Raw genomic sequence first — 21,046 nt, 5'->3', positions numbered from 1 at the left:
ACTTGCCCGTTGGAGATAAATCGGCAAATACATTGCTGCGAGTGATGTCCGAGAGTTTATTGCCTATGGTTTCTTCTAAGATGCTTGTGGTTTCATGGCTTACATTTAAGTTTTTTATCCATTTTGAGTTTACTTTTGTGAATGCTATAAGTTGGTGGTCTAGTTTCATTCTTTTACAGGTAGCTGTCCAATTTTTCCAACACCATTTGTTAAAGAGACTGTCTTTACTCCATTGTATGCTCTTACCTCCTTTGTCAAATATCAGTTGTCCATAGAGCTGTGGGTTTATTTCTGGGTTCTCTGTTCTGTTCCATTGATCTATATGCCTGTTCTTATGCCAGTACGACGCTGTTTTGAGTACAATACCCTTGTAGTATAACTTGATATCCGGAAGTATGATACCTCCCACTTTATTATTCCTTTTCAAGATTGCTGAGGCTATTCGTGTTCTCTTTTGGTTCCATATAAAGTTTTAGAATATGTGCTCTATATCTTTGAAGGTAAGTCATTGGTATTTTAATCGGTATTGCATTGAAGTTATAAATTGCTTTGGGTAATATAAAGATTTTAATAATGTTTATTCTTGCTAACCATGAGCACAGTATATGCTTCCAGTTGTTTGTATCTTTCCTGATTTGTTTTATCAATGTTTTATAATTTTCCAAGTACAAGTCTTTAATATCCCTGGTTAAATTTATTCCTAGGTACTTTATTTTTTTGGTTGCAATGGGAAAGGGAATTGCTTCCTTAATTTCTCTTTCTGACAGTTCATTGTTAGTGTATAAAAATGCCTCTGATTTTTGAGTATTAATTTTATATCCTACCACCTTGCTGAATTCATTTATCAAGTCTAGTAGTTTTTTGACTGTGACTTTAGGGTTTTCTATATACAATATCATATCATCTGCAAATAATGATAGTTTTACTTCTTCTTTTCCAATTTGTATGCCTTTTATTTCTTTTTCTTGTCTGATTGCTGTGGCTAGGACTTCCAAAACTATGTTGAATAAGAGTATTGAAAGGGGGTACCCCTCCTTGTTTCTGATGTTAGGGGGATTGCTTTTAATTTTTGCCCATTGAGTATGATGTTGACTGTGGGTTTGTCATACATATTCTTTATCATGTTGAGGTATGTTCCCTGTATTCCCACTTTGCTAAGAGTTTTGATCTTGAATGGGTGCTGGATTTTATCAAACGCTTTTTCTGCATCTATTGAAACGATCATGTGGCTTTCCTCCTTCCTTTTGTTTATGTGATGAATCACATTGATTGATTTGCGAATATTGTACCAGCCTTGCCTCCCAAGAATAAATCCCACTTGATCATGGTGTATGACTTTTTTCATATATTTCTGGATCCGGTTAGCTAATATTTTTTGGAGGATTTTAGTATCTAAATTCATGAGGAATATTGGCCTATAATTTTCTTTTTTTGTGTTGTCTTTGCCTGGATTTGGAATCAGAATTATACTCGCCTCATTAAAGGAGTTTGGAAGTCTTCCTTCCTCTTGAATTTTTTGAAATAGCTTGAGAAGGGTAGGAGTTAGTTCTTCTTTGAATATTTGGTAGAATTCACTTTTGAAGCCATCAGGCCCAGGACTTTTCTGTTTTGGGAGTTCTTTGATAACTGTTTCAATCTCATTTGTTGCAATTGGTCTGTTTAGGTTTTCTGATTCTTCCAGATTAAGTTTTGGAAGATTTTATGTTTCCAGGAATTTGTCCATTTCATCTAGGTCAGGGGTCTCAAATTTGCGGCCCGCCGAACAATTTTGTGCGGCCCGCAGACTAATCCACGAAGTTCAAAATATTTTGGATAAATTTAAGTAAGCCCGTGGATTAGCCTGCGGGCTGCACAAAATTGTTCGGTGGGCCGCATGCGGCCCGCGGGCTGCGAGTTTCAGACCCCTGATCTAGGTTGTCTAGTTTTTTGGCATACAGTTCTTCATAGTGTTTTCTTACAATATTTTGTATTTCTGTTGTGTCAGTTGTTATTTCTCTACCCTCATTTCTAATTTTATTTAATGGAGTCCTCTTTTTTTTTTTCTTGGTGAGTCTGGTTAAAGGTTCATCGATCTTGTTTACCTTTTCAAGGAACCAGCTCCTGGTTTTATTGATCCTCTGTATTGTTTCTTTAGCTTCTATGTCATTTATTTCTGCTCTGATCTTTATTATTTCCTTCCTTCTACTAGCTCTGGGCTTTACTTGCTGTTTTTTTTCTAGTTCTTGTAGATGCAGGGTCAAGTTGTTTATTTGAGCTTTTTCTAGCTTCTTGAGGTATTCTTATAATATTATGAACTTCCCTCTCAGGAATGCTTTTGCTGTGTCCCATCAATTTTGAGTTGATGTATACTCGTTATTGTTTGTTTCTAGGAATTTTTTTATTTCTTCTTTGATCTCATTGTTGTTATTTAATAACATGCTATTTAGTTTCCAAGTGTTTGAGTATTTTTCAGTTTTTCTGTTGTGGTTGATTTCTAGTTTCATGCCATTGTGATCAGAGAAAGTGCTGGATATGATTTTAATCTTCTTAAATTTCTAGAGGCTGCTTTTGTGCCTTAACATGTGGTCTGTTCTAGAGAATATACCATGAGCACTTGAAACGAATGTATATTCTGCTGCTTTAGGGTGAAAGGTTCTGAAGTTATCTATTAAATCGAGTTGATCTAGTATGTCCTTTAAGTCTGCTGTTTCTTTGTTAATTTTCTTTCTTGAGGATCTATCTAGTGATGTTAGTGGGGTATTGAAGTCACCTATTATTATAGTATTGCTGTTGATCTCGCCCTTTAAATCCATCAAAGTCTGCTTTATATATTTAGGTGCTCCTATATTAGGTGCGTAATATTTATAATGGTTATATCTTCCCATTGGATTGCTCACTTTATCATTATGTAGTGACCTTCTTTATCTCTTACTATAGTCTTTGTTTTAAAGTCTATTTTGTCTGATATAAGTATTGCTACTCCAGCTTTTTTTTCATTTTCATTTGCGTGAAATATTTTTTTCCATCCTTTTATCTTCAGTCTATGTGCATCTTTTGTTTTAAGGTGTGTCTCTTGTAGACAGCATATGTATGGGTCCTGTTTTCTTATCCATGCAGCTATCCTATGTCTTTCGATCGGGTCATTTTATCCATTTACATTTAAGGTTATTATTGATTTGTTATTGTTTATTGCCGTTTTATTCATTAAAACTGTATTCCTCTTTTGCTATATTCTTTTTCTCATTTGATCTGTTTACAACAGGCCCCTTAGCATTTCTTGCAGCCTTGGTTTGGTTGTAGTGAATTCCTTGAGTTTTTTTTTTGTCTGGAAAGCTTTTTATTTGTCCTTCAATTTTAAACGATAGCGTTGATGGATAAAGACGTCTTTCCTGTAGGCTCTTGTTTTGCATTACTTTGAATATTTCTAGCCATTGTCTTCTGGCCTCAAGTGTTTCTGTTTAGAAGTCATAAGTCATCGTTATGGGAGCTTCTTTGTAGGTGATAGTCTTTTTTCCTCTAGCAGCTTTTAATAGTTTCTCTTTATCACTTAGCTTTGGTATTTTAATTATGATGTGTCTTGGTGTAGATTTCTTTGAGTTTCTCTTTAATGGAGTTCTCTGTGCTTCTTGAACATGTGAGATGTTTTTCTGCCTTAATTGAGGGAAGTTTTCAGTTATGATATGTTTAAACAAAGTCTCTATCCCTTGTTCTTTCTGTCTTTCTTTAGAAACCTCTATGATGTGAATGTTATTTCTTTTCATGTTGTCACAGAGCTCTCTTAGAGTTTCCTCAGACTTTTTGAGTTCTTTTCTTTTTTCTGCTCTGCTTCTGTGCCTTTATTAATCTTGTCCTCTAACTCGCTGATTTGATCCTCAGCTTCATCCATCCTGCTTTTAATTCCTTCCATTGTGTTCCTCATTTCTGATATTGAATTTGTCATCTCTTACTGATTGTTATTTATTATTGCAGTGTACTTTTTTTATTTGCTTTCTCTTTATTTAGGTGTTCGTAATGACCGTCTATTGTTGTTCTAACATCTTTGAGTATCCTAACAATCGTTAAACTCTGCATCTGGTAATTTGGTTATATCTGACTCATTGAGGTCCTTTTTTTGGGGATTTCTCTTGATTTATTTGTGTTGCATTTCTCTGCTTTCTCATTTTGTCTGTTTAAAAGAAGATTTTGGCCACTGGAGTCCACTGGGTGTGGCCTCTGTTTTCGCTAGGCGTGGTCTGTCTGCAGGGCCTCCACCTCCTCTGCTGTTGCTGCCTGTGGCTTTAAGGTATGGTCTTTACTGGCGCCTTCCCACTGGGGCTGTTGCTGTGGTTTCCGCCTCTCCTTCAGGAGAGTTGCTGTGATCATGTGCTCTGCTGGCTTTGGCCTTTACCCGGCCCCCACGAGTGGTGTTATATTCGGCCCTGAGGGCAGGAGTGAGCACCTTTGCTCAGCTGCGGGTCACCAACTGATTCTGGGCTTTCGCCCGCCCCCTGCAGGAGCAGCGGGCTTGCAGGACGGCTGCAAGCCTTGGCTCCACAGGCTAGGTGCAACTGCTTTCCCAAGCTCAGTAGTACGACTCCGCCTGTTCTGGGCTTTTGGCTCCACCGTCGTGGGAGGAGCCGGTTCCCAAGTCAGGCCATAAGCCTTGGTTCCGTGTGTGCGGCAGGGCTGTGCTCCAGAGCCCTTGCTCAAGGGCAGGTATCCACTCCTTCCCCTGCCTGCTGGATTGTGGGCGGCCTACAGCTGGGCTTGTTTTGTGCATCCCCTCCTTCCCAACCGGGCAAGGCTGAGCTCACACTTGGGCTCAGTGGTGGCCAGCTGGCTTCTGCCCTTGCCGACAGAACTGCGCTTCCACCTCCCACCGCTGCCCACTTTCCGGCAAACCCTCAGCCGTGCGGGTGGGGGCGCTGCAGCTCAGATCGTAAGACTCACTACTGTAGTCCCAAAAGCTCCCTGCTTCTAAGTGACTCTGCTCTGAGTGCTGCGGGAGAGCTTGTTTGGCTGGTGTCCTGCTTCCCTTGGCTGGTATTGCTTTTTCCAGTGGAAATATTCACTTCAGATTTGGGGAATGACTTGTCCCAGGGGTTAAAGTGGCTGTTTCTCAATCTGTTTTTCCCTGTGCCTCCTAGATTACGTTCTCTTCCTGCTGCTCCGGTCCTCTCCTCTCTCCCCGTCCCCCGGAGGCCCGGGTGAGTGGTTGTGAGAGAGGTTTTCTGCGCGGTCCCTTTAAGAAGAATCCTGGGTCTGAGAAATCAGTCTCTTTCTCACAAACAGTTTCTTGTCTTGTTTCCAGCTAAATACTGTCAGTTTGCCTCTTCTAGGCTTTGGGGCTGCAGGCTGGGGCTTTGTTCCTGGGGCTCAGGACCCTCCCCTGTCTGCTGAACTCACTTCCCACATCGTGAGTCTCTCCCGGCTGCCTTCGCTCCGGGTAGCTGGGCAACCCTTTCCGTGTTTCCGCTTTTTCTACCAGTCTCGGTGTGGCTTCCTCAGTGTTCCTTGGTTGAAGAGTCCTCTTAGTTTAGTCCAAAGTTGGTTTTTCCAGATGATGGTTCTTAAAATTAGTTTGTAATCCACTTTGGTTTTGGGAGGTGGAAGTTGGTATGTCCACCTACTCAATCGCCATCTTCTCTCTCCTATTTTTTTCTGTAATTTGTATGTTCAATTACTGAAAGTTCTTTCTAAAGGCTTGTTGGATTCAGGTTAAACATTTTAGTAAAACTTTAATTAAAAATATTATTTTCAATTAGCAACTTACTTTAAAAATGAGAAATTTCACTTGAATTTCTCTGTTTTCTGACACTTGAGCATAGAGCATTGAGCTTTGTGTATATATCTTTGTGGTTATTAGAAGTTTTTATCTTATACCTAGTAATTTATTTATTTATTTATTTATTTATTTATTTATTTATTTATTTATTTTTATGTTTTCTGAAGCTGGAAACAGGAGAGACAGTCAGACTCCCGCATGCACCCGACCGGGATCCACTGGCACGCCCACCAGGGGTGATGCTCTACCCACCAGGGGGCGATGCTCTGCCCCTCTGGGGCGTCGCTCCACTGCAACCAGAGCCACTCTAGTGCCTGGGGCAGAGGCCAAGGAGCCATCCCCAGCGCCCGGGCCATCTTTGCTCCAATGGAGCCTTGGCTGCGGGAGGGGAAGAGAGAAACAGAGAGGAAGGAGGTGGGGGGGTGGAGAAGCAAATGGGCGCTTCTCCTATGTGCTCTGGCTGGGAATCGAACCCGGGTCCCCCGCACACCAGGCCGACGCTCTACCGCTGAGCCATCCGGCCAGGGTTGTAATTTAGTTTTTGAATAATTGTTAATTAACCATGCACAGTAACAACAAAAGTATCAATGTTGTAGTATTGATGTTGTAAATAGCCCTATATTTTAATGTGCCCTCACTTGGCCAGACAGTTGTTAAGTAGCTTTTATTTGCCACCTAAAACTGTGCTTTTTAAGTGACTGTCTATTAATTTTACTTTGTCTTAGAAGTTGGTTTTGTGATACAAATTCTAATCAAAAATATTCTTGAATGGTGAATCAAATAGAAATAGATTATACTTTTTGTTCTTGTATGTTTTGGCTCTCTGTTTATTTGATTGTGATCCAAGTAAAGCAGTTTACTTTTTATTTCACCTCTAATTTGATTCTGAAGTGGTATTCTTTTAATTTGATTCTAAATATATATATATATGAAGGCTGACTTTTGAAGGATTTTGAATAGATTTTTTTGTTTTAGCCTTACTCACTTTTTTTTTTAATAGGGACAGAGAGAGGGATATATAGGGACATACAGACATGAACGGAGAGAGATGAGAAGCATCAATAATCAGTTTCTCGTTGCGACACCTTTAGTTGTTCATTGATTGCTTTTTCATATGTGCCTTGACTGTGGGCCTTCAGCAGACCGAGTGACTCCTTGCTCAGCGACTTTAGGTCTGAGGTGGCGAGCTTTTTTTTTTTTTTTTTGCTCAACCCAGATAAGCTCGTGCTCAAGGTGGCGACCTCGGGGTCTCTAACCTGGGTCTTCCACATCCCAGTCCGATGCTCTATCCACTGCGCCACCACCTGGTCAGGCCCTTACTCACAACTTTTAAAAGAGAGTTTAAGACTTTGTTTCAGAAAACTTAGAGCTGTATTCTGATATATTTAAAAGTGACTGTCAGTGACTTGTAAATTAAGCTAGTCATTAATTGAGATTTTGTTTTATAAGATTTTAAATTCAGGAGAGTTTGTTCCATAATTTAAGTGATTTGTGGATCACAGTGAAGAAATTGAAGATATCCTTAAACTTGTCATTTTCCCAAGTAATATCTCAAAGCTATAAATCAGTCTTATAAAGAAAAGTATGTCTGATCTGTGATGGCGCAGTGGATATAGCAGTGACCTGAAATGCCGTGGTTGCTGGTTCGAACCCCTGGGCTAGACTGGTTAAGGCACATACAGGAAGCAACTACTACAAGTTGATGCTTCCTGCTTCTTCTCACCCCCTTCTCTCTCTAAAAATCAATCAATCAATAAAATTTTTTTAAAAATACAACATAATGCCAAACAACAGTAAATGTAGGACCCTGTAAACTATTTTTAAAAAATGTTTATTAGTTTTAGAAGAAACTTTTTACTTCAAACACCCTCAGGTGCTGTGTACTCGTTAGACATATGTAAAACTCCTGCCATACATCTGTTAGAACCATAGACCATCCAGAGTAAAGTGGTGTTAATGTATCTTCTCAGCCCAAAACAAGATGATATAACTTCTGTAGCTCTGTATCTGCAGTTGTCACATGTTGAAGTGGTTACTCTCAGTAAATAGGAAACCTGGAGTTCTGATCTTTGAATCTAAGTGGACAGGCATGTGGGGAACAGTACTCATATTTTGCCACAGAGACATTCTGTTCATCCTTATAATGGCTTTGAAGCAAAGACTATTTTTAAGGTTCTGCATTTTGAAAACCAAGGTCATTTAAAATGCTGCTATTTTTTAACAAATTATTTTAATTATAATTTAAATGTATTAATTAAAATAGCATTTCAGCCTACTTATTACTTATTCTGAATTGTCTGGCTTTATTTGGAAAGGCATGTTTACAATTTTTAAAACTTTTCCTTGTCTCAGAACAGCAGCAGCAGCAGCACTAGGAAGACTATGAGATTTATAGTATTTTGTCAGGCTTTGCTGTCAGCCTTTCAGTTGTTCATTTAACATCTATTTTCTTTCTTGAGGGTGTATTTGTTTATGGACTGCCATAACAAATTACCACACGCTGCGTGGATTAAAACAACAGAAATTTATTCTCTCATATTTCAGGAGGCTAGAAGTCCAAAATCTAGGTATTTAGAGTTGGTTCCTTCTAGAGGCTCTAAGGGGAAAACTGCCTTTTGCTAGCTTCTAGTGGTTTCCAACAATTCTAGGCATTCCTTGAATGGCTTATCACCCATATTTGCCTCCATCTTCAAATTGCCTTTTTTGTGTCTCTGGGTTTCCTTTTCTGTCTGTTACAAGGACACTGTCATTGGATTTAGGACCTACCCTAATTAAGTATGATCTCATCCTGATTATTACATTAATAACATCTGCAGAGATCTTATTTCCAAATAAGGTCACATTTGGGGGTAGACATGAATTTTTGAGGGTGGAGGCCAACTTGGCAACATAGTCATCTTATAAGAAACTTTTAGGAGTTAAGGGAAATAATATGTAAGCATGTTCTCTGAAACTTCAGGGTGCACCAGTCAGTGTTCATGGTTCTGATTGTTTTCATGCTGTGTTTTCCAGGTGGTCATGGCCGTTGCTCAGCTTTATTGGCACATAGCACCCAAATCTGAAGCTGGCATTATTTCTAAATCACTAGTGCGTTTGCTTCGTAGCAATAGGTAGGACATGATTTATATTTGTTTTTATTTGTATTTCTTCAAAAGGAATGTTTGAACAAATGTAATGTGTCTTTTAGGCATTTAATACATAGCTCTGATTTTATTTTATCATTAAGATTTCACCCTGGCCGGGTGGCTCAGTGGTACAGCATCAGCCCAGCGTGTGAAAATCCTGGGTTTGATTCCTGGCTAGGGCACACAGGAGAAGTGCCCATTTGCTTCTCCGCCCTTCCCTCTCTCCTTTCTCTCTGTCTCTCTGTTCCCCTCCCGCAGCCAAGGCTCCATTGGAGAAAAGTAGCCCCGGGTGCTGACGACGGCTCCATGGCCTCCCCCTCAGGCTCTAGAATGGCTCAGGCCACAGCGGAGCAACATACCAGACGGGTAGAGCATTGCCCCTTGGTGGGCATGCCGGGTGGGTCCTGGTCAGGCACCTGCGGGAATCTGTCTCTCTGCCTCCCCACTTCTAACTTTGGAAAAACACCAAAAAAAAGATTTCTTACTAAAGGTGATCATTATAAAATAATTTTGTATAATTTGCTAAAGTTTATGCTAAATATATATTGAAGTTTTTTAACCTTAAGCTCAAATAACCCAAAGAAATAAAAAATATCTTTTGGCATGTAGTACATTCTATCACCAGTATTGGATTTGATATTTCTAAGTATGACAATAATAATGTTTGGCATTTCTAGTACCGTATTTCCTCATGTATAAGATGCTCCAATGTATAGACACACCTTAATTTTGGGGCCCAAAATCTGAAAAATAATGTATTACATAAAGTTAGTGAGCTCACATGTTATTCACCATAAAATTCATACAACTCCTCATCACTGTCAAAACTCCCATCCATTAGCTTGCCCTCATCTGTTTCTGATGACAAATCACTGTCTTCAACAATGAGAGCAAAACAAGCACAAAAAAGCGAGAAATGCAAGTTAAAAAAAATCTGCAACCACTATATAAGATGCACCCAGTTTTTAGACCCCAAAGTTTTAGAAAAAAATGTGTATCTTGTACATGAGGAAATATGGTAATTCTGGAATCACTGAAAAACTGTACTAATGTGTTATAAGATTCACTCAGTGTAATTTGATTTTTATATAAAGCAATACATATGTTAAATTACATATTTTATGATAGAATTGGTGCTTCGTATAAACTTGCAATATTTAGTTTGCTCTGTTTTTTTATTGAATTTATATTTATTTTTATTTTAGTGTAGTTGGTTAACAATATTATATTATTCCAAGGTTTGCAATATATTTAATATTTATAATACCTTACAATATGATCACCACACTAAGCCTAGTTAATCATTTATCACCATAAGTTTGCTCTATTTAAGAAGAGAGCTAATTCTTAAAAGCTGCTTATTTTAAAGAATTGCCTATTCTTTTTGTTTCCTGTAGATAGACAGATAGAGAGAGAGAGAGAGAGATAGATAGATAGATAGATACGATTACCATTCTCCTTAATTTACCTCTCAGTGATTCAGCAGTTCAGGTCAATAATTCAGAAAACTTATTGCATTCCCGTGACATTTACTTTCAGAGTTTAAGATCTGTTTTTATATCTTTTGATTTGTTCTTTGTGTGTGTATGTTTTAGCTGTTTAGCCTTTCATGAATATTTTGCAATAGTTAGTTATTTTAAATTAAAATTCTTTCTCATTGAGAGCATAGACTTGGGGGGAAAGATACATATTTATTTTTGTCCTTAACTTGAACTTAGTGCTACAACTTTATTTTAACCCTTGGCTGGCTTAGCCATTTCTCAGTAAGATACTGTTTCGTTTGGGTACCTGCCTGTATTTACCTCTGTCTTTATTCATAGTCATTCTTTTTTTTCAGTTCTGTCATTTTTCTTTTCTAGAGCTAGTTCAGGGGTATCAGAAGCACCAGGAATATATCTTTTATGTGAAACCATATACCAGATTCAGTTCTACCTTCATTTCTTAGATATAAAAATAACATGACTGTTTTTTAACCTGTTTTTTACTCTGGGCAGAATGGAGTGACACAGTGAGCCTTCTGATCAAGAGTGTATGTGAACTTTACGGTCCTGTTTGTTTCATCAGGCCTAAGAATACTTTACTTGGATGTGTTCACAGCAGCTACAGTATTGGCTTTACCTCTTAGGAGTACAGTATTATAAAATTACTTTTCACTCTTATTCCTGATGAATCAAATCTAATTTATTAATAATTTTTACTTTATAATAAGGGATAAATATCTTAAATTTAGTAAACACTTTTCAATATTATATTTTAAAGTTACATTCATTATGAAAGTTACCACTAATTCTTTTTCTTTACAAAGATATTTCATTGGAAAATATATCCAGTGAAAATTCTCCTTTAATTTCTAGGGAGGTGCAGTATATTGTCCTACAGAATATAGCAACTATGTCAATCCAAAGAAAGGTATGTACATTGTGAATACATAATCTAAGATAGAAATGAATGTGTCAGTACCATTAAATGTATGTATGTATGTATGTATGTATGTATTTACTTATTTATTTATTTTTGTCATCCAGGGCATGTTTGAACCTTATCTAAAGAGTTTCTATGTTAGGTCAACTGACCCAACCATGATCAAGACACTTAAGGTAGGCATACTCTTATTTTTGAGACACTCTAATCTGTGTTTTCTTTGTAGATACTGCTATAGCTTCCAGCATCTGTGAAATGGAGATCTGCTTTAAAAAATACAGATACAGTTAGGGATTTTCTTTATACTTTCTTAAACTACGTTATTATGTACTAGTCATTGTGCTATATTCTAATAAGACAAAGTGAAAATATGCTACACATGACCTAAATAACTCAGATGTGTAAATAGATAATTCAGCAGTGTATATTTTAAGTGATACAGAGCTTTGAATTGAATGCTGTGAAAAAGACAGAGGTGGAGTTAATTTTCTGGGAGATTTAGAAAAGACTTGTGAAAAAGGTGATGTTAGAGCAGATCTTAAAAGAATAACACATTTTTGAATTTTTGTTGTTGTTGTGGGTTGGTAGGTGGAGAGGTTGCATAGGTGGCTGTGGGAGATAGGCACAGTTATGCCACCACAAGGGATTATGAGTGTTGTGTTCAGGGAGGAACTACAGTACAGAGTGTAGTTTGAATATAGTATTCTGATTAAACAATGTGATATTAAGATAAAATAAGTGAAATTGAATGAAAACCTTGAAATAGATCCGTGCATGTGAAAATGTACTGTGTAATAGAGGAGACATTAGAAACCAGTGGGGAAAGGTGGACTATCAGTATGGGAATGATTGGTTATTCACATGGAAACTGAGTTTAATCATAAAAGAAAAATCTAAGTCACACCCAAATAGATAATTTAAAAAATAATTCATTTTTTATCAAAAGTATCAAGGTGGTGAAAATCAAAAGAAAGACTCAGAAACTTAGAGTGAAGGAGAGACTAAAGATACAAGTAAATACAGTGTATAATATTGAACTTAATCTTTTTATTAGGCATTATTGAAATCATTAGTAAAACTTAAATGGGGAATGGCAATTGCATAAATATGATGTATCAGTATGAATTTTAAATTTTCTTGGTTGTATTTGGACAGTACCTTTGTAGGAAATATTCATAGAAATATTTGGGGTTGATGTGGTATCAGATTGGGAACTCTGGTCTCAGATGGCTCAGATCAAAAATAATTCTTTTCACTTTTTTTGTGTGTTGGGAATATTTTAAAAATAGTACAGAAAATTTAAATGTTCTCATCAAAATGAAATGAGAAATCTAGCCATAATGTGGGAGGAAATATACCAGTATATATAATATATCTGAAAAATGACTAGTACCCAGAATATAGAAAGAACTCCTATAATCTGTGCCTTTTGATTGGAATATTTAGACCATTTACCTTTAATGTAATTGTTGATACGTGTTTATCTAATCTTCTGTGGTTTTTCTTTGTTTCATTTGTTTTTTTTCTTTTTTTCTTTTTTCATGCTTTCATTCAGAATATTTGAGTATTGTTTATGAGTAAAGACATTTGTTTTAGTAAATCTATTGGAAATGGGCTTTTAATTACATATTTCTTGTAACTATAAATTGAGAAGAATTAAAATAAGAATTTTAGATGATAGGATGAAAGAAGCACAATAAGATAATTAAAGGGCATCTGGAAAACAGGTATTACATGGAGGGCAGTTGTTTTCTAACTTTGTTAATAAAAGGAAAAATCAAATTACCCTAAATTATTTTGGTTAATTACATATAAATTGTAAAGTTGGGACAAACAATTAGGGAAGATGTAGGATTCTCTTTTGTAATTCTTTTTTAAGCACTCTGTAAATATCTATTCTATATATGCAGACATAGTGAGTCAAAAACTTTACCTGAAGGATATAATGCCTCACAATATTGTAACTGTGACCTATTTTTTAAAAACAGAAATTATCTTTCTATTAGATGCCTAATTTTTGTTTTTTATTTTTTTTGTTTTAAAATGTTTGTTCTCTTTTTTTCTACCATAGCTTGAAATTTTGACAAATCTGGCAAATGAAGCCAACATATCAACTCTTCTTCGAGAATTTCAGGTTTGTGTACAGTGTAATTAAAAAATAACTTCTATGCCTGACCAGGCGGTGGCGCAGTGGATAGAGCATCGGACTGGGATGGTGAGGACCCAGGTTCGAGACCCCGAGGTCACCAGCTTGAATGTGGGCTCATCTGGTTTGAGCAAAAGCTCACCAGCTTGGACTCAAGGTCTCTAGCTAGAGCAAGGGGTTACTTGGTCTGCTGAAGGCTCGCAGTCAAGGCACATATGAGAAAGCAATCAATGAACAACTAAGGTGTCACAATGCGCAACGAAAAACTAATGATTGATGCTTCTTATCTCTGTTCTTGTCTGTCCCTGTCTATCCCTCTCTCTGTAAAAAAAAGCAACAACAAAAGTAACTTTTAAAACATCTGTTCAGTTTAAAGTTAAATAATGTCTTTCTAAACTTTGAAATATGTAATTTTATAAATAAAAGTCATTTAGGACAAGATTGACAACTAAGGTATTTATAAATTTTCAAGAAGAAACAATCACTATAAATTCAAAATATAAGGAAAATATAAATTCAAAATATAAGGAATATGTTTATGTTTTCATAGAATTTGAAAGACTGATTTATAATTACTCAAAATTGTTACTCTAAGGATTTTTTCTCTTTGTTGTGTCGTCTGCAATAGTCCTTATACCATGCACTCATGACAATCACTACTATCTGATTGTTTTAAACACTGTATTCTTAGCTTCATGTATAGCTAAAAAGATTGGTTTAAAATTGCCCCTACTATGATTTCATTTGTGTGTGTGTGTATGTGACAGAGACAGAGACAGAGGGACAGACAGGGACAGACAGACAGGAAGGGAGAGAGATTAGAAGCATCACTTTGTTGCGGCACCTTAGCTCATTGATTGTTTTCTCATATGTGCCTTGACTGGGGACTACTGCAGATTGAGTGACCCCTGGCTCAAGCCAGTGACCTTGGGCTGAAACTGGTGCATCTTGTGCAAACCAGATGAGCCCACGCACAAGTTGGTGACCTCCGGGTTTCGAACCTGGGTCCTCTGTGTCCCAGTCCAATGCTCTTATCCACTGTGCCACTGCCTGGTCAGGCTACTATGATTTTTTTTTTTGTTGACTTTTTTAAACCATGTATGCTAATGGATGAGATGCTTTCCAGATATACACACCCCAAGAAATATTACTCAAAAATTGCCTTATGGGTATTATGCCCTTTCTGATGGAAAAGTCAATTCTGAAGACTTAGTAAGGGAATACAACAGTAGAAAATCTCATTATTAATATTATGAGTTTTATATTTCATCAGCAGTTTTCTTTCAGTTTTTCCATTTATTTTTGGGCTGGGGGAGAGAAGAAAACTATTGGGTGAGAGAGGGAGAGGAGAGAGAGAGAGAGAGAGGGAGAGAGAGATGCATCAACTTGTTCCACTTACTTGTTTCCTCTAGTTGTACACTCACTGGCTGCTTCTTGTATGTTCCCTCACCAGGGATTGGACCTGCAACCTCAGAATGCTCTATTCACTAAACCACTGGGCCAGGGCCTCATCAGCCATTTTCTTAACAGAAGTCAACAAAAAATTTCTTAACACGCTAACCACAGAGTTTTTTCAACTTCCTGTTTTTATAGATTTATTTTGTTTCCATAATCTTTTTATATGCCCATATTAAATTTCTTTTTAGCTATAGAGGCATTGTATTTGTTTTTAATGGTGTAACTTTTGCTTTTATTAGACAGAATATTATAGCATGTCCATGATTTATAGTTTCATAATTGGATTACTCTAATGCCATATAGTTTTCTAGAAAACTTTCTTGTAAGGTTATGTCTTAGACACCGGCTCATCTTACATTTACATGCCGAAATATATGCTATCATAAGTTCTTTTTCTTTTTTAAGTAAGAGGTAGGGAGGCAGCCAGACTCCCACATGTGTCCTGACTGGGATCCACCTGGCAAGCTCCTTACCCACTGATGCTCTGCCCATCTGGGGCCACTGACCCAGTGCTCTGATGCTTCTCTGTTGCTTGGCAACTGAGCTATTAGTGCCTGAGGGGAAGCCATCCTCAGCTCCAGCAGGGGGTGGGAGCTGGGGGTGGGGTGGGGGGGGCAACTTGCTCAAACCATTGGGGTCCTCATACTTTCTATAAAATCCTCCCATTTTTGCAGTTCTGGTAAACCTGGTCCCTACTGTGCAACCAAACGGCGCTGCGATTGGCCCACCATGAAAGCTGGAACGCCCGCTATTGGGCAGTAGGGTCCAGGTTGATCAGTATCGTAAAAGTGAGTGATTTTTATAAAAAGTTTGACAACCCCTTGGGAGGGGTAGGGGGGGAATACAGAGAGAGAGAAGGGGGAAGGGACAGGTAAAGAAGCAGATGGTTGCTTCTCCTATGTGCCCTGACTAGGAACCAAACCCAGGACTTTCACACACTGGCCAACACTCTACTGCTGAGCCAACAGGCTAGGGCCCTATCACAAGTTCTTATCCAATCTATAGCTATAGATTGGATTTTTACTTCATTTTATTTTAAGGTTTTTTAAATTCTTTTTATTTTTCCAAAATGAGGAGCAGGGGTGGGGTAGGGGTGCATGGAGACAGACAGACAGACTCTCCTGTATGCACCCGACTGGTATCCACCTGGCTTGCCCACCAGGGGCAATGCTTGGCTCCTCTGGGGTGTTGCTCCACTGCAACCAGAGCCGCTCTAGCGCCTGAAGCAGAGGCCACAGAGCCATCCCCAGCGCCCGGGCCAACTCTGCTCCAATGGAACCTTGGCTGCAGGAGGGGAAGAGAGAGATAGAAAGGAAGGTGAGAAGGAGGGGTGGAGAAGCAGATGGGCACTTCTCCTGTGTGCCCTGGCTGGTAATTGAACTTGGGACTTCCAGACGCGGGGCCCACACTCTACCACTGAGCCAACTGGCCAGGGCCTCTTTTTAAGTTTTTAAGTATTTGTCTTTGTGTTTGCAGTTGTTCCTTTTTTTGTTTTTTTTCACAAGTAATCTGTTTGGGTGTGCTTTCGCTTCCACTTTCCGCTATGTCAGTTTTACTGTGGTTATGGGTGGTGAGACTCAGGTCATTTTATAACATTGTTAGTTTTATACAGATGACATGACATATTGGACATGTTTCAGAATATTGGTGATTCATTCATTTTATTTACTATCAGACGTTTTTTAATGTCCATTGTTTAGTCATGCTTTTTAATTAATCATGTATCCATTTTATCACTTTCTTTGTACCATATTTCTGTGTTTATTTGTTACGTTAATAAGTGTGTTTATTATAATTTTTTGAGTAAAATAGAGGATTTTTCTAAAGACTTTAAGTTGAGGAAATTAGGTCATCGCCTGGGAAACACTTTTTAAATACAATTGATCTTTCCTAAGTGGATATAAGAAAATGTAATTTTTAAATTTATTTCTTCATCTAATCATGTTCTTGCTACCATTTTCAGTAAGTTTTTTAGCTTATAGATAGTCTTAGGCTTTTCACTTCCATTTGTTATTTAGGCACCATTTAAATGTATTCTGTTCTGTATGTTGGGTAATCATAGTGTTAAATCTACAGCATGCACTTCTCATTTGAGGTTGGAAATTATTATTATTATTATTATTATTATTATTTTTGTATTTTTTTGAAGCTGGAAATGGGGAGAGACAGTCAGACTCCCGCATGCGCCTAACCAGGATCCACCCGGCACGCCCACCAGGGGGCGACGCTCTGCCCATCCAGGGCTTCGCTATGTAGAGACCAGAGCCACTCTGGTGCCTGAGGCAGAGGCCACAGAGCCATCCCCAGCGCCCGGGCCATCTTTGCTCCAATGGAGCCTTGGCTGCAGGAGGGGAAGAGAGAGACAGAGAGGAAGGAGAGGGGGAGGGGTGGAGAAGCAAATGCGCGCTTCTCCTGTGTGCCCTGGCCAGGAATTGAACCCGGGACTTCTGCACGCCAGGCCGACGCTCTACCACTGAGCCAACCGGCCAGGGCCGGGAATTATTTTTTAAAGTTTCAATTTAAAATTGTATTATAAAGTCCATTACACATATTACATGTAAATATGCATGTTAGTACACTTATCTCTGTAAACAACAAAAGCTGAATTTTTAAATTAGGAAAGTTTAACCAAAGTGAAATTCTTCAGGGCTGTAATGCATTTTGTAAAGATATTTTAACTTCCTGTTGTTAAATAATTATTTATTTATCTTTAAGTTTGTATAAATACATGGTTTACAGTATAATATTTTAAATTCTTTTTAAGAAAATTTATTTTTTAAAAGTGTGGTATTTTGTTTTCTTGTAAACTGAGTGTTTATAAAAACTTCATTGAAATGCTGCTTTCTATAGCTATTATGGTTTTACTACCATTAAGATAACATTTTAAAAATAGAATGTTGGCAGTAGCTATGGTTTTTCCTTTCTCTTCTCCCAATTTTTAGGTTTAATGTCTCTGAAAAAGCAACCCTTTTGTCCCTAGATTCACAAATGCTGCTGGTTAAATGAACGGAAACCTCTAAAGAGAGTGTTCTTAAATCTTTCAACCTTACACTTCAACTAATTGCTATCTCTGGGTGACTGCTCCCCACTATCTGTTTTGGAGTCACAAGCCACTGTGGCCACAGATGACTGAACCTGGCTTGAAAATAAGCACTTTTAAGTAAATAAGACACTAAATTAAGCTAAGTCATCAATTATATCTCTCGTGCTGATTGATGAGATTATGTATGCTAGAATTTATATAGTGACAAAACTTAATATAATAGGCCTTTTTTTTGTTCGCTTGATAGTACCAATGTATAAGCTAATTGAAATAATATTTTTTTAGACCTATGTGAAAAGCCAGGATAAACAATTTGCAGCAGCCACTATTCAAACTATAGGCAGATGTGCAACAAACATCTTAGAAGTCACTGACACATGTCTCAGTGGCCTGGTGTGTTTGCTGTCCAACAAAGATGGTAAGTTTTGATTTTATTTTTCCAGTATTTATCATTTGAATATTCTTGGTATGATTTGCAATTTGTATCATTTTTTAACATTGCATTTTATTTTTTCCTGTATCCTAGTAGCATGGTCATAATGAGTAGCATTTTGTCTATGTAACACACAGTTGTTGTTGTTTTAGTAAATTGGGTAATTAACTAGCAAACACAATCTGTCTTGCCTAAACAAAACTAAGAAAGTGTAACTTGTTTTATTTCTTCACAATCTAATCACCTTAATTGTACCCTTTCTCTCAGGTTCTGTTTTGATTTTTAATGACATGTAAGTCATGTATAATATTGGTTTACCTGCAGAGGGTGCTAAAAGCAGGCAAATGACACTATTCCAGGGAGAATAGGCTAGACCTAAAAAGTGTGTTGAATGTGTTACCATTGAAGCTTTTCTCCCTAGAAATGTACCTAATAATTTTATATTCAAGATTAATTACATTTAGAAGTCATCAATTTGGAATAGCTTTATATTTTTAAGCCAAACAATATCTAAACATTTTGTAAAACTGGCTAGGTAAATACGTAATCTAGATTTCAGACTCCTCTCTGATGAAATGTCAGGTATTTCAATTGTAGGGTTCTAGAGTAAATGAGGCCATTGGAGAAAGAAAAATGAGTCGACTGTCACCTTTAAAATAATTTACATAGAGGACTTTTATTAAAATTGCATATTTGATTAAAATGAGATTCTTTTTAAGAAAAGCATAATTTTCAATGTAAAACTTGAAATTATTTGTGGAATTCTATACACAAAGATAGATGACATAGTCACTATAAGTTAAAACATAACAAAACTGATTATATTTTATATTTTATTTGAAAAATAACTTTACTAAAACAATTTTTTATACCTAAGTATCTTTTCCCCCTCTTTAGAAAACTGTAACATTGTTATAAGTACTGCTGATGAAAAAATAATTGAAGCAAAATATATCCCCAAATAAGAGTGCTTTTTGTTATGAACATAAAATTATAATCTTTTACCTATAAACTCAAGATGTAATGATGCATAGAACATTTTTCTACATGTAGTACAGTCTTAAAACTCTAAATACAGCAACAGAAATGATCAGGGTTACTGATTTTTTTCTTTAATTGACTTTGGAGATATTGGAGGAGAGGATCCTAAATGCATATTTTTACTGAATTTTTACAAAAGGATTTTTACCTATTTTTTAAAAGGATGTTTTAAAATATTCTTTTCATCTACTTCTACATCACTTTAAAATATGAGTTAAAAAACATGCTTTGTTGTTGTTGTTGATGTCCTTAATCACTTTCTGTATGATCAAATAAGACATACTTCTTGGGAAAATAGTTAGAATAACTGATTTTAAACGAAGGTTTACAATGGTAATTGTAACCTTCGTTTAAAATCAGTTATTCTAACTATTTTAAAATTTGGTTGCATACAAAAAGAAAAAAAACCACCACAAATTAGAGCATGAATTTGCTCTTTCAAATACAAAATATATTCAAGAGTTCTCAATTTTATATTTTGACCCTTTTTTCTTCAGTGAAATCTTCAAGCTTTGGATTTTAAAGCATTTTTTTTATACTTCAGCTTATAACGCATTATTTCTCAAAAAATATTTTTATGATTTTGATTTATAAGATGAATGTTCTACCTTGTAGCACTTTTAAAGGAAGAATAGATTATTTTGTAATTAGATAATGGGACACTAATATAATTTATTAATAACTCCTAAAAGAAGGAGTATTTAATAATTTATTATTTGATATTTTAATGTTTATGCTTTGCTTTTGGTAACTCAAAACTCTCTTTGTAACCATGGATTTTTTCCCCTATAGTTTTAATATTTAGAAACTTGAGTTGGGCCCAGGCTGGTTAGCTCAGGCGGTTAAGAGCATTATCTTGAAACAACAAGGTTGCAGGTTTGATCCCTGATCAGGGCACACACGGGAAGCAACCAAAAAATGCATGACTGAGTAGAAGAACAAATGCTTCCCTTCCCCCCACCATCTTTTCCTCCCTTCCTCACACTGTCCTTCTAAAAATCAATAAAAGGTAAGCCCTGGCCAGATAGCTCAGTTGGTTAGAGCATTGTCTTGGAGTATGGATGTATTGCTGGTTTGATTTCCAGGTCAGAGCACATACAGGAGCAGCTCCATGTTCCTGTCTCTCTCTTCCTCCTATCTCTTTCAAAAAAAACAAAACAAAAAAAAACCAAAGAAAGAAAAAAACCAATTTAAATTATACTGTCCTGTTCTGATTGCATAATCATTAGTAGTCTATAATACCTGATTCCTTAACTCTTTATTGTATTGCTACACTTTTGTGGTTTGGAAATCTGGCTCAGTAAAAGTGAGGAGTAAAAAAATAAGAATATTTGTATTTAATCAGTAAAGAAACTAGTAATACTTTAACTTTAAAGTGGACAGTGCGGACGACAGAGCCCCTTTCTCTTCCTATTAAAACATCTGTTTTTAGAAATAAATGCTATGAAGGAGGGTTCAGTTTCTTTAAAATCTTTAAGATCTTTAGGGGCTCTAACAATTTGTGATACTTTGATTTTATGTTAGTATCACTAATCTTTTTGGATAATGTATCTTAAAACCTCAGGGACAGCAGTTAAACTTTAATATTTTTGCATATGTAATATGTTCTTATTAGATTTGTAGTTTTGTGTTTTTT

At 36.7% G+C, this 21,046-nt stretch overlaps 1 protein-coding gene across 3 annotated transcripts in view; it reads left to right on the top strand.

Moving 5' to 3' along the window:
* AP3B1 (adaptor related protein complex 3 subunit beta 1) overlaps positions 1 to 21,046 on the top strand; it is a 318,239-nt gene that overhangs the window by 113,787 nt on the left and 183,406 nt on the right. For all 3 annotated transcript variants that reach the window (XM_066273625.1, XM_066273623.1, XM_066273626.1), the window contains 5 exons: positions 8,756 to 8,853; positions 11,223 to 11,277; positions 11,394 to 11,465; positions 13,361 to 13,423; positions 18,222 to 18,354. In XM_066273625.1, coding sequence (XP_066129722.1) covers positions 8,756 to 8,853; positions 11,223 to 11,277; positions 11,394 to 11,465; positions 13,361 to 13,423; positions 18,222 to 18,354 — 421 coding nt within the window. The remainder of the gene's footprint in view (positions 1 to 8,755; positions 8,854 to 11,222; positions 11,278 to 11,393; positions 11,466 to 13,360; positions 13,424 to 18,221; positions 18,355 to 21,046) is intronic.

This window comes from Saccopteryx bilineata, chromosome 4 (assembly GCF_036850765.1).
Source record: "Saccopteryx bilineata isolate mSacBil1 chromosome 4, mSacBil1_pri_phased_curated, whole genome shotgun sequence".
In the NCBI taxonomy this organism is placed as follows: domain Eukaryota; kingdom Metazoa; phylum Chordata; class Mammalia; order Chiroptera; family Emballonuridae; genus Saccopteryx; species Saccopteryx bilineata.
Note: the sequence above shows the minus strand (reverse complement) of the source record. Positions and strands in the feature narration are given on the sequence as shown.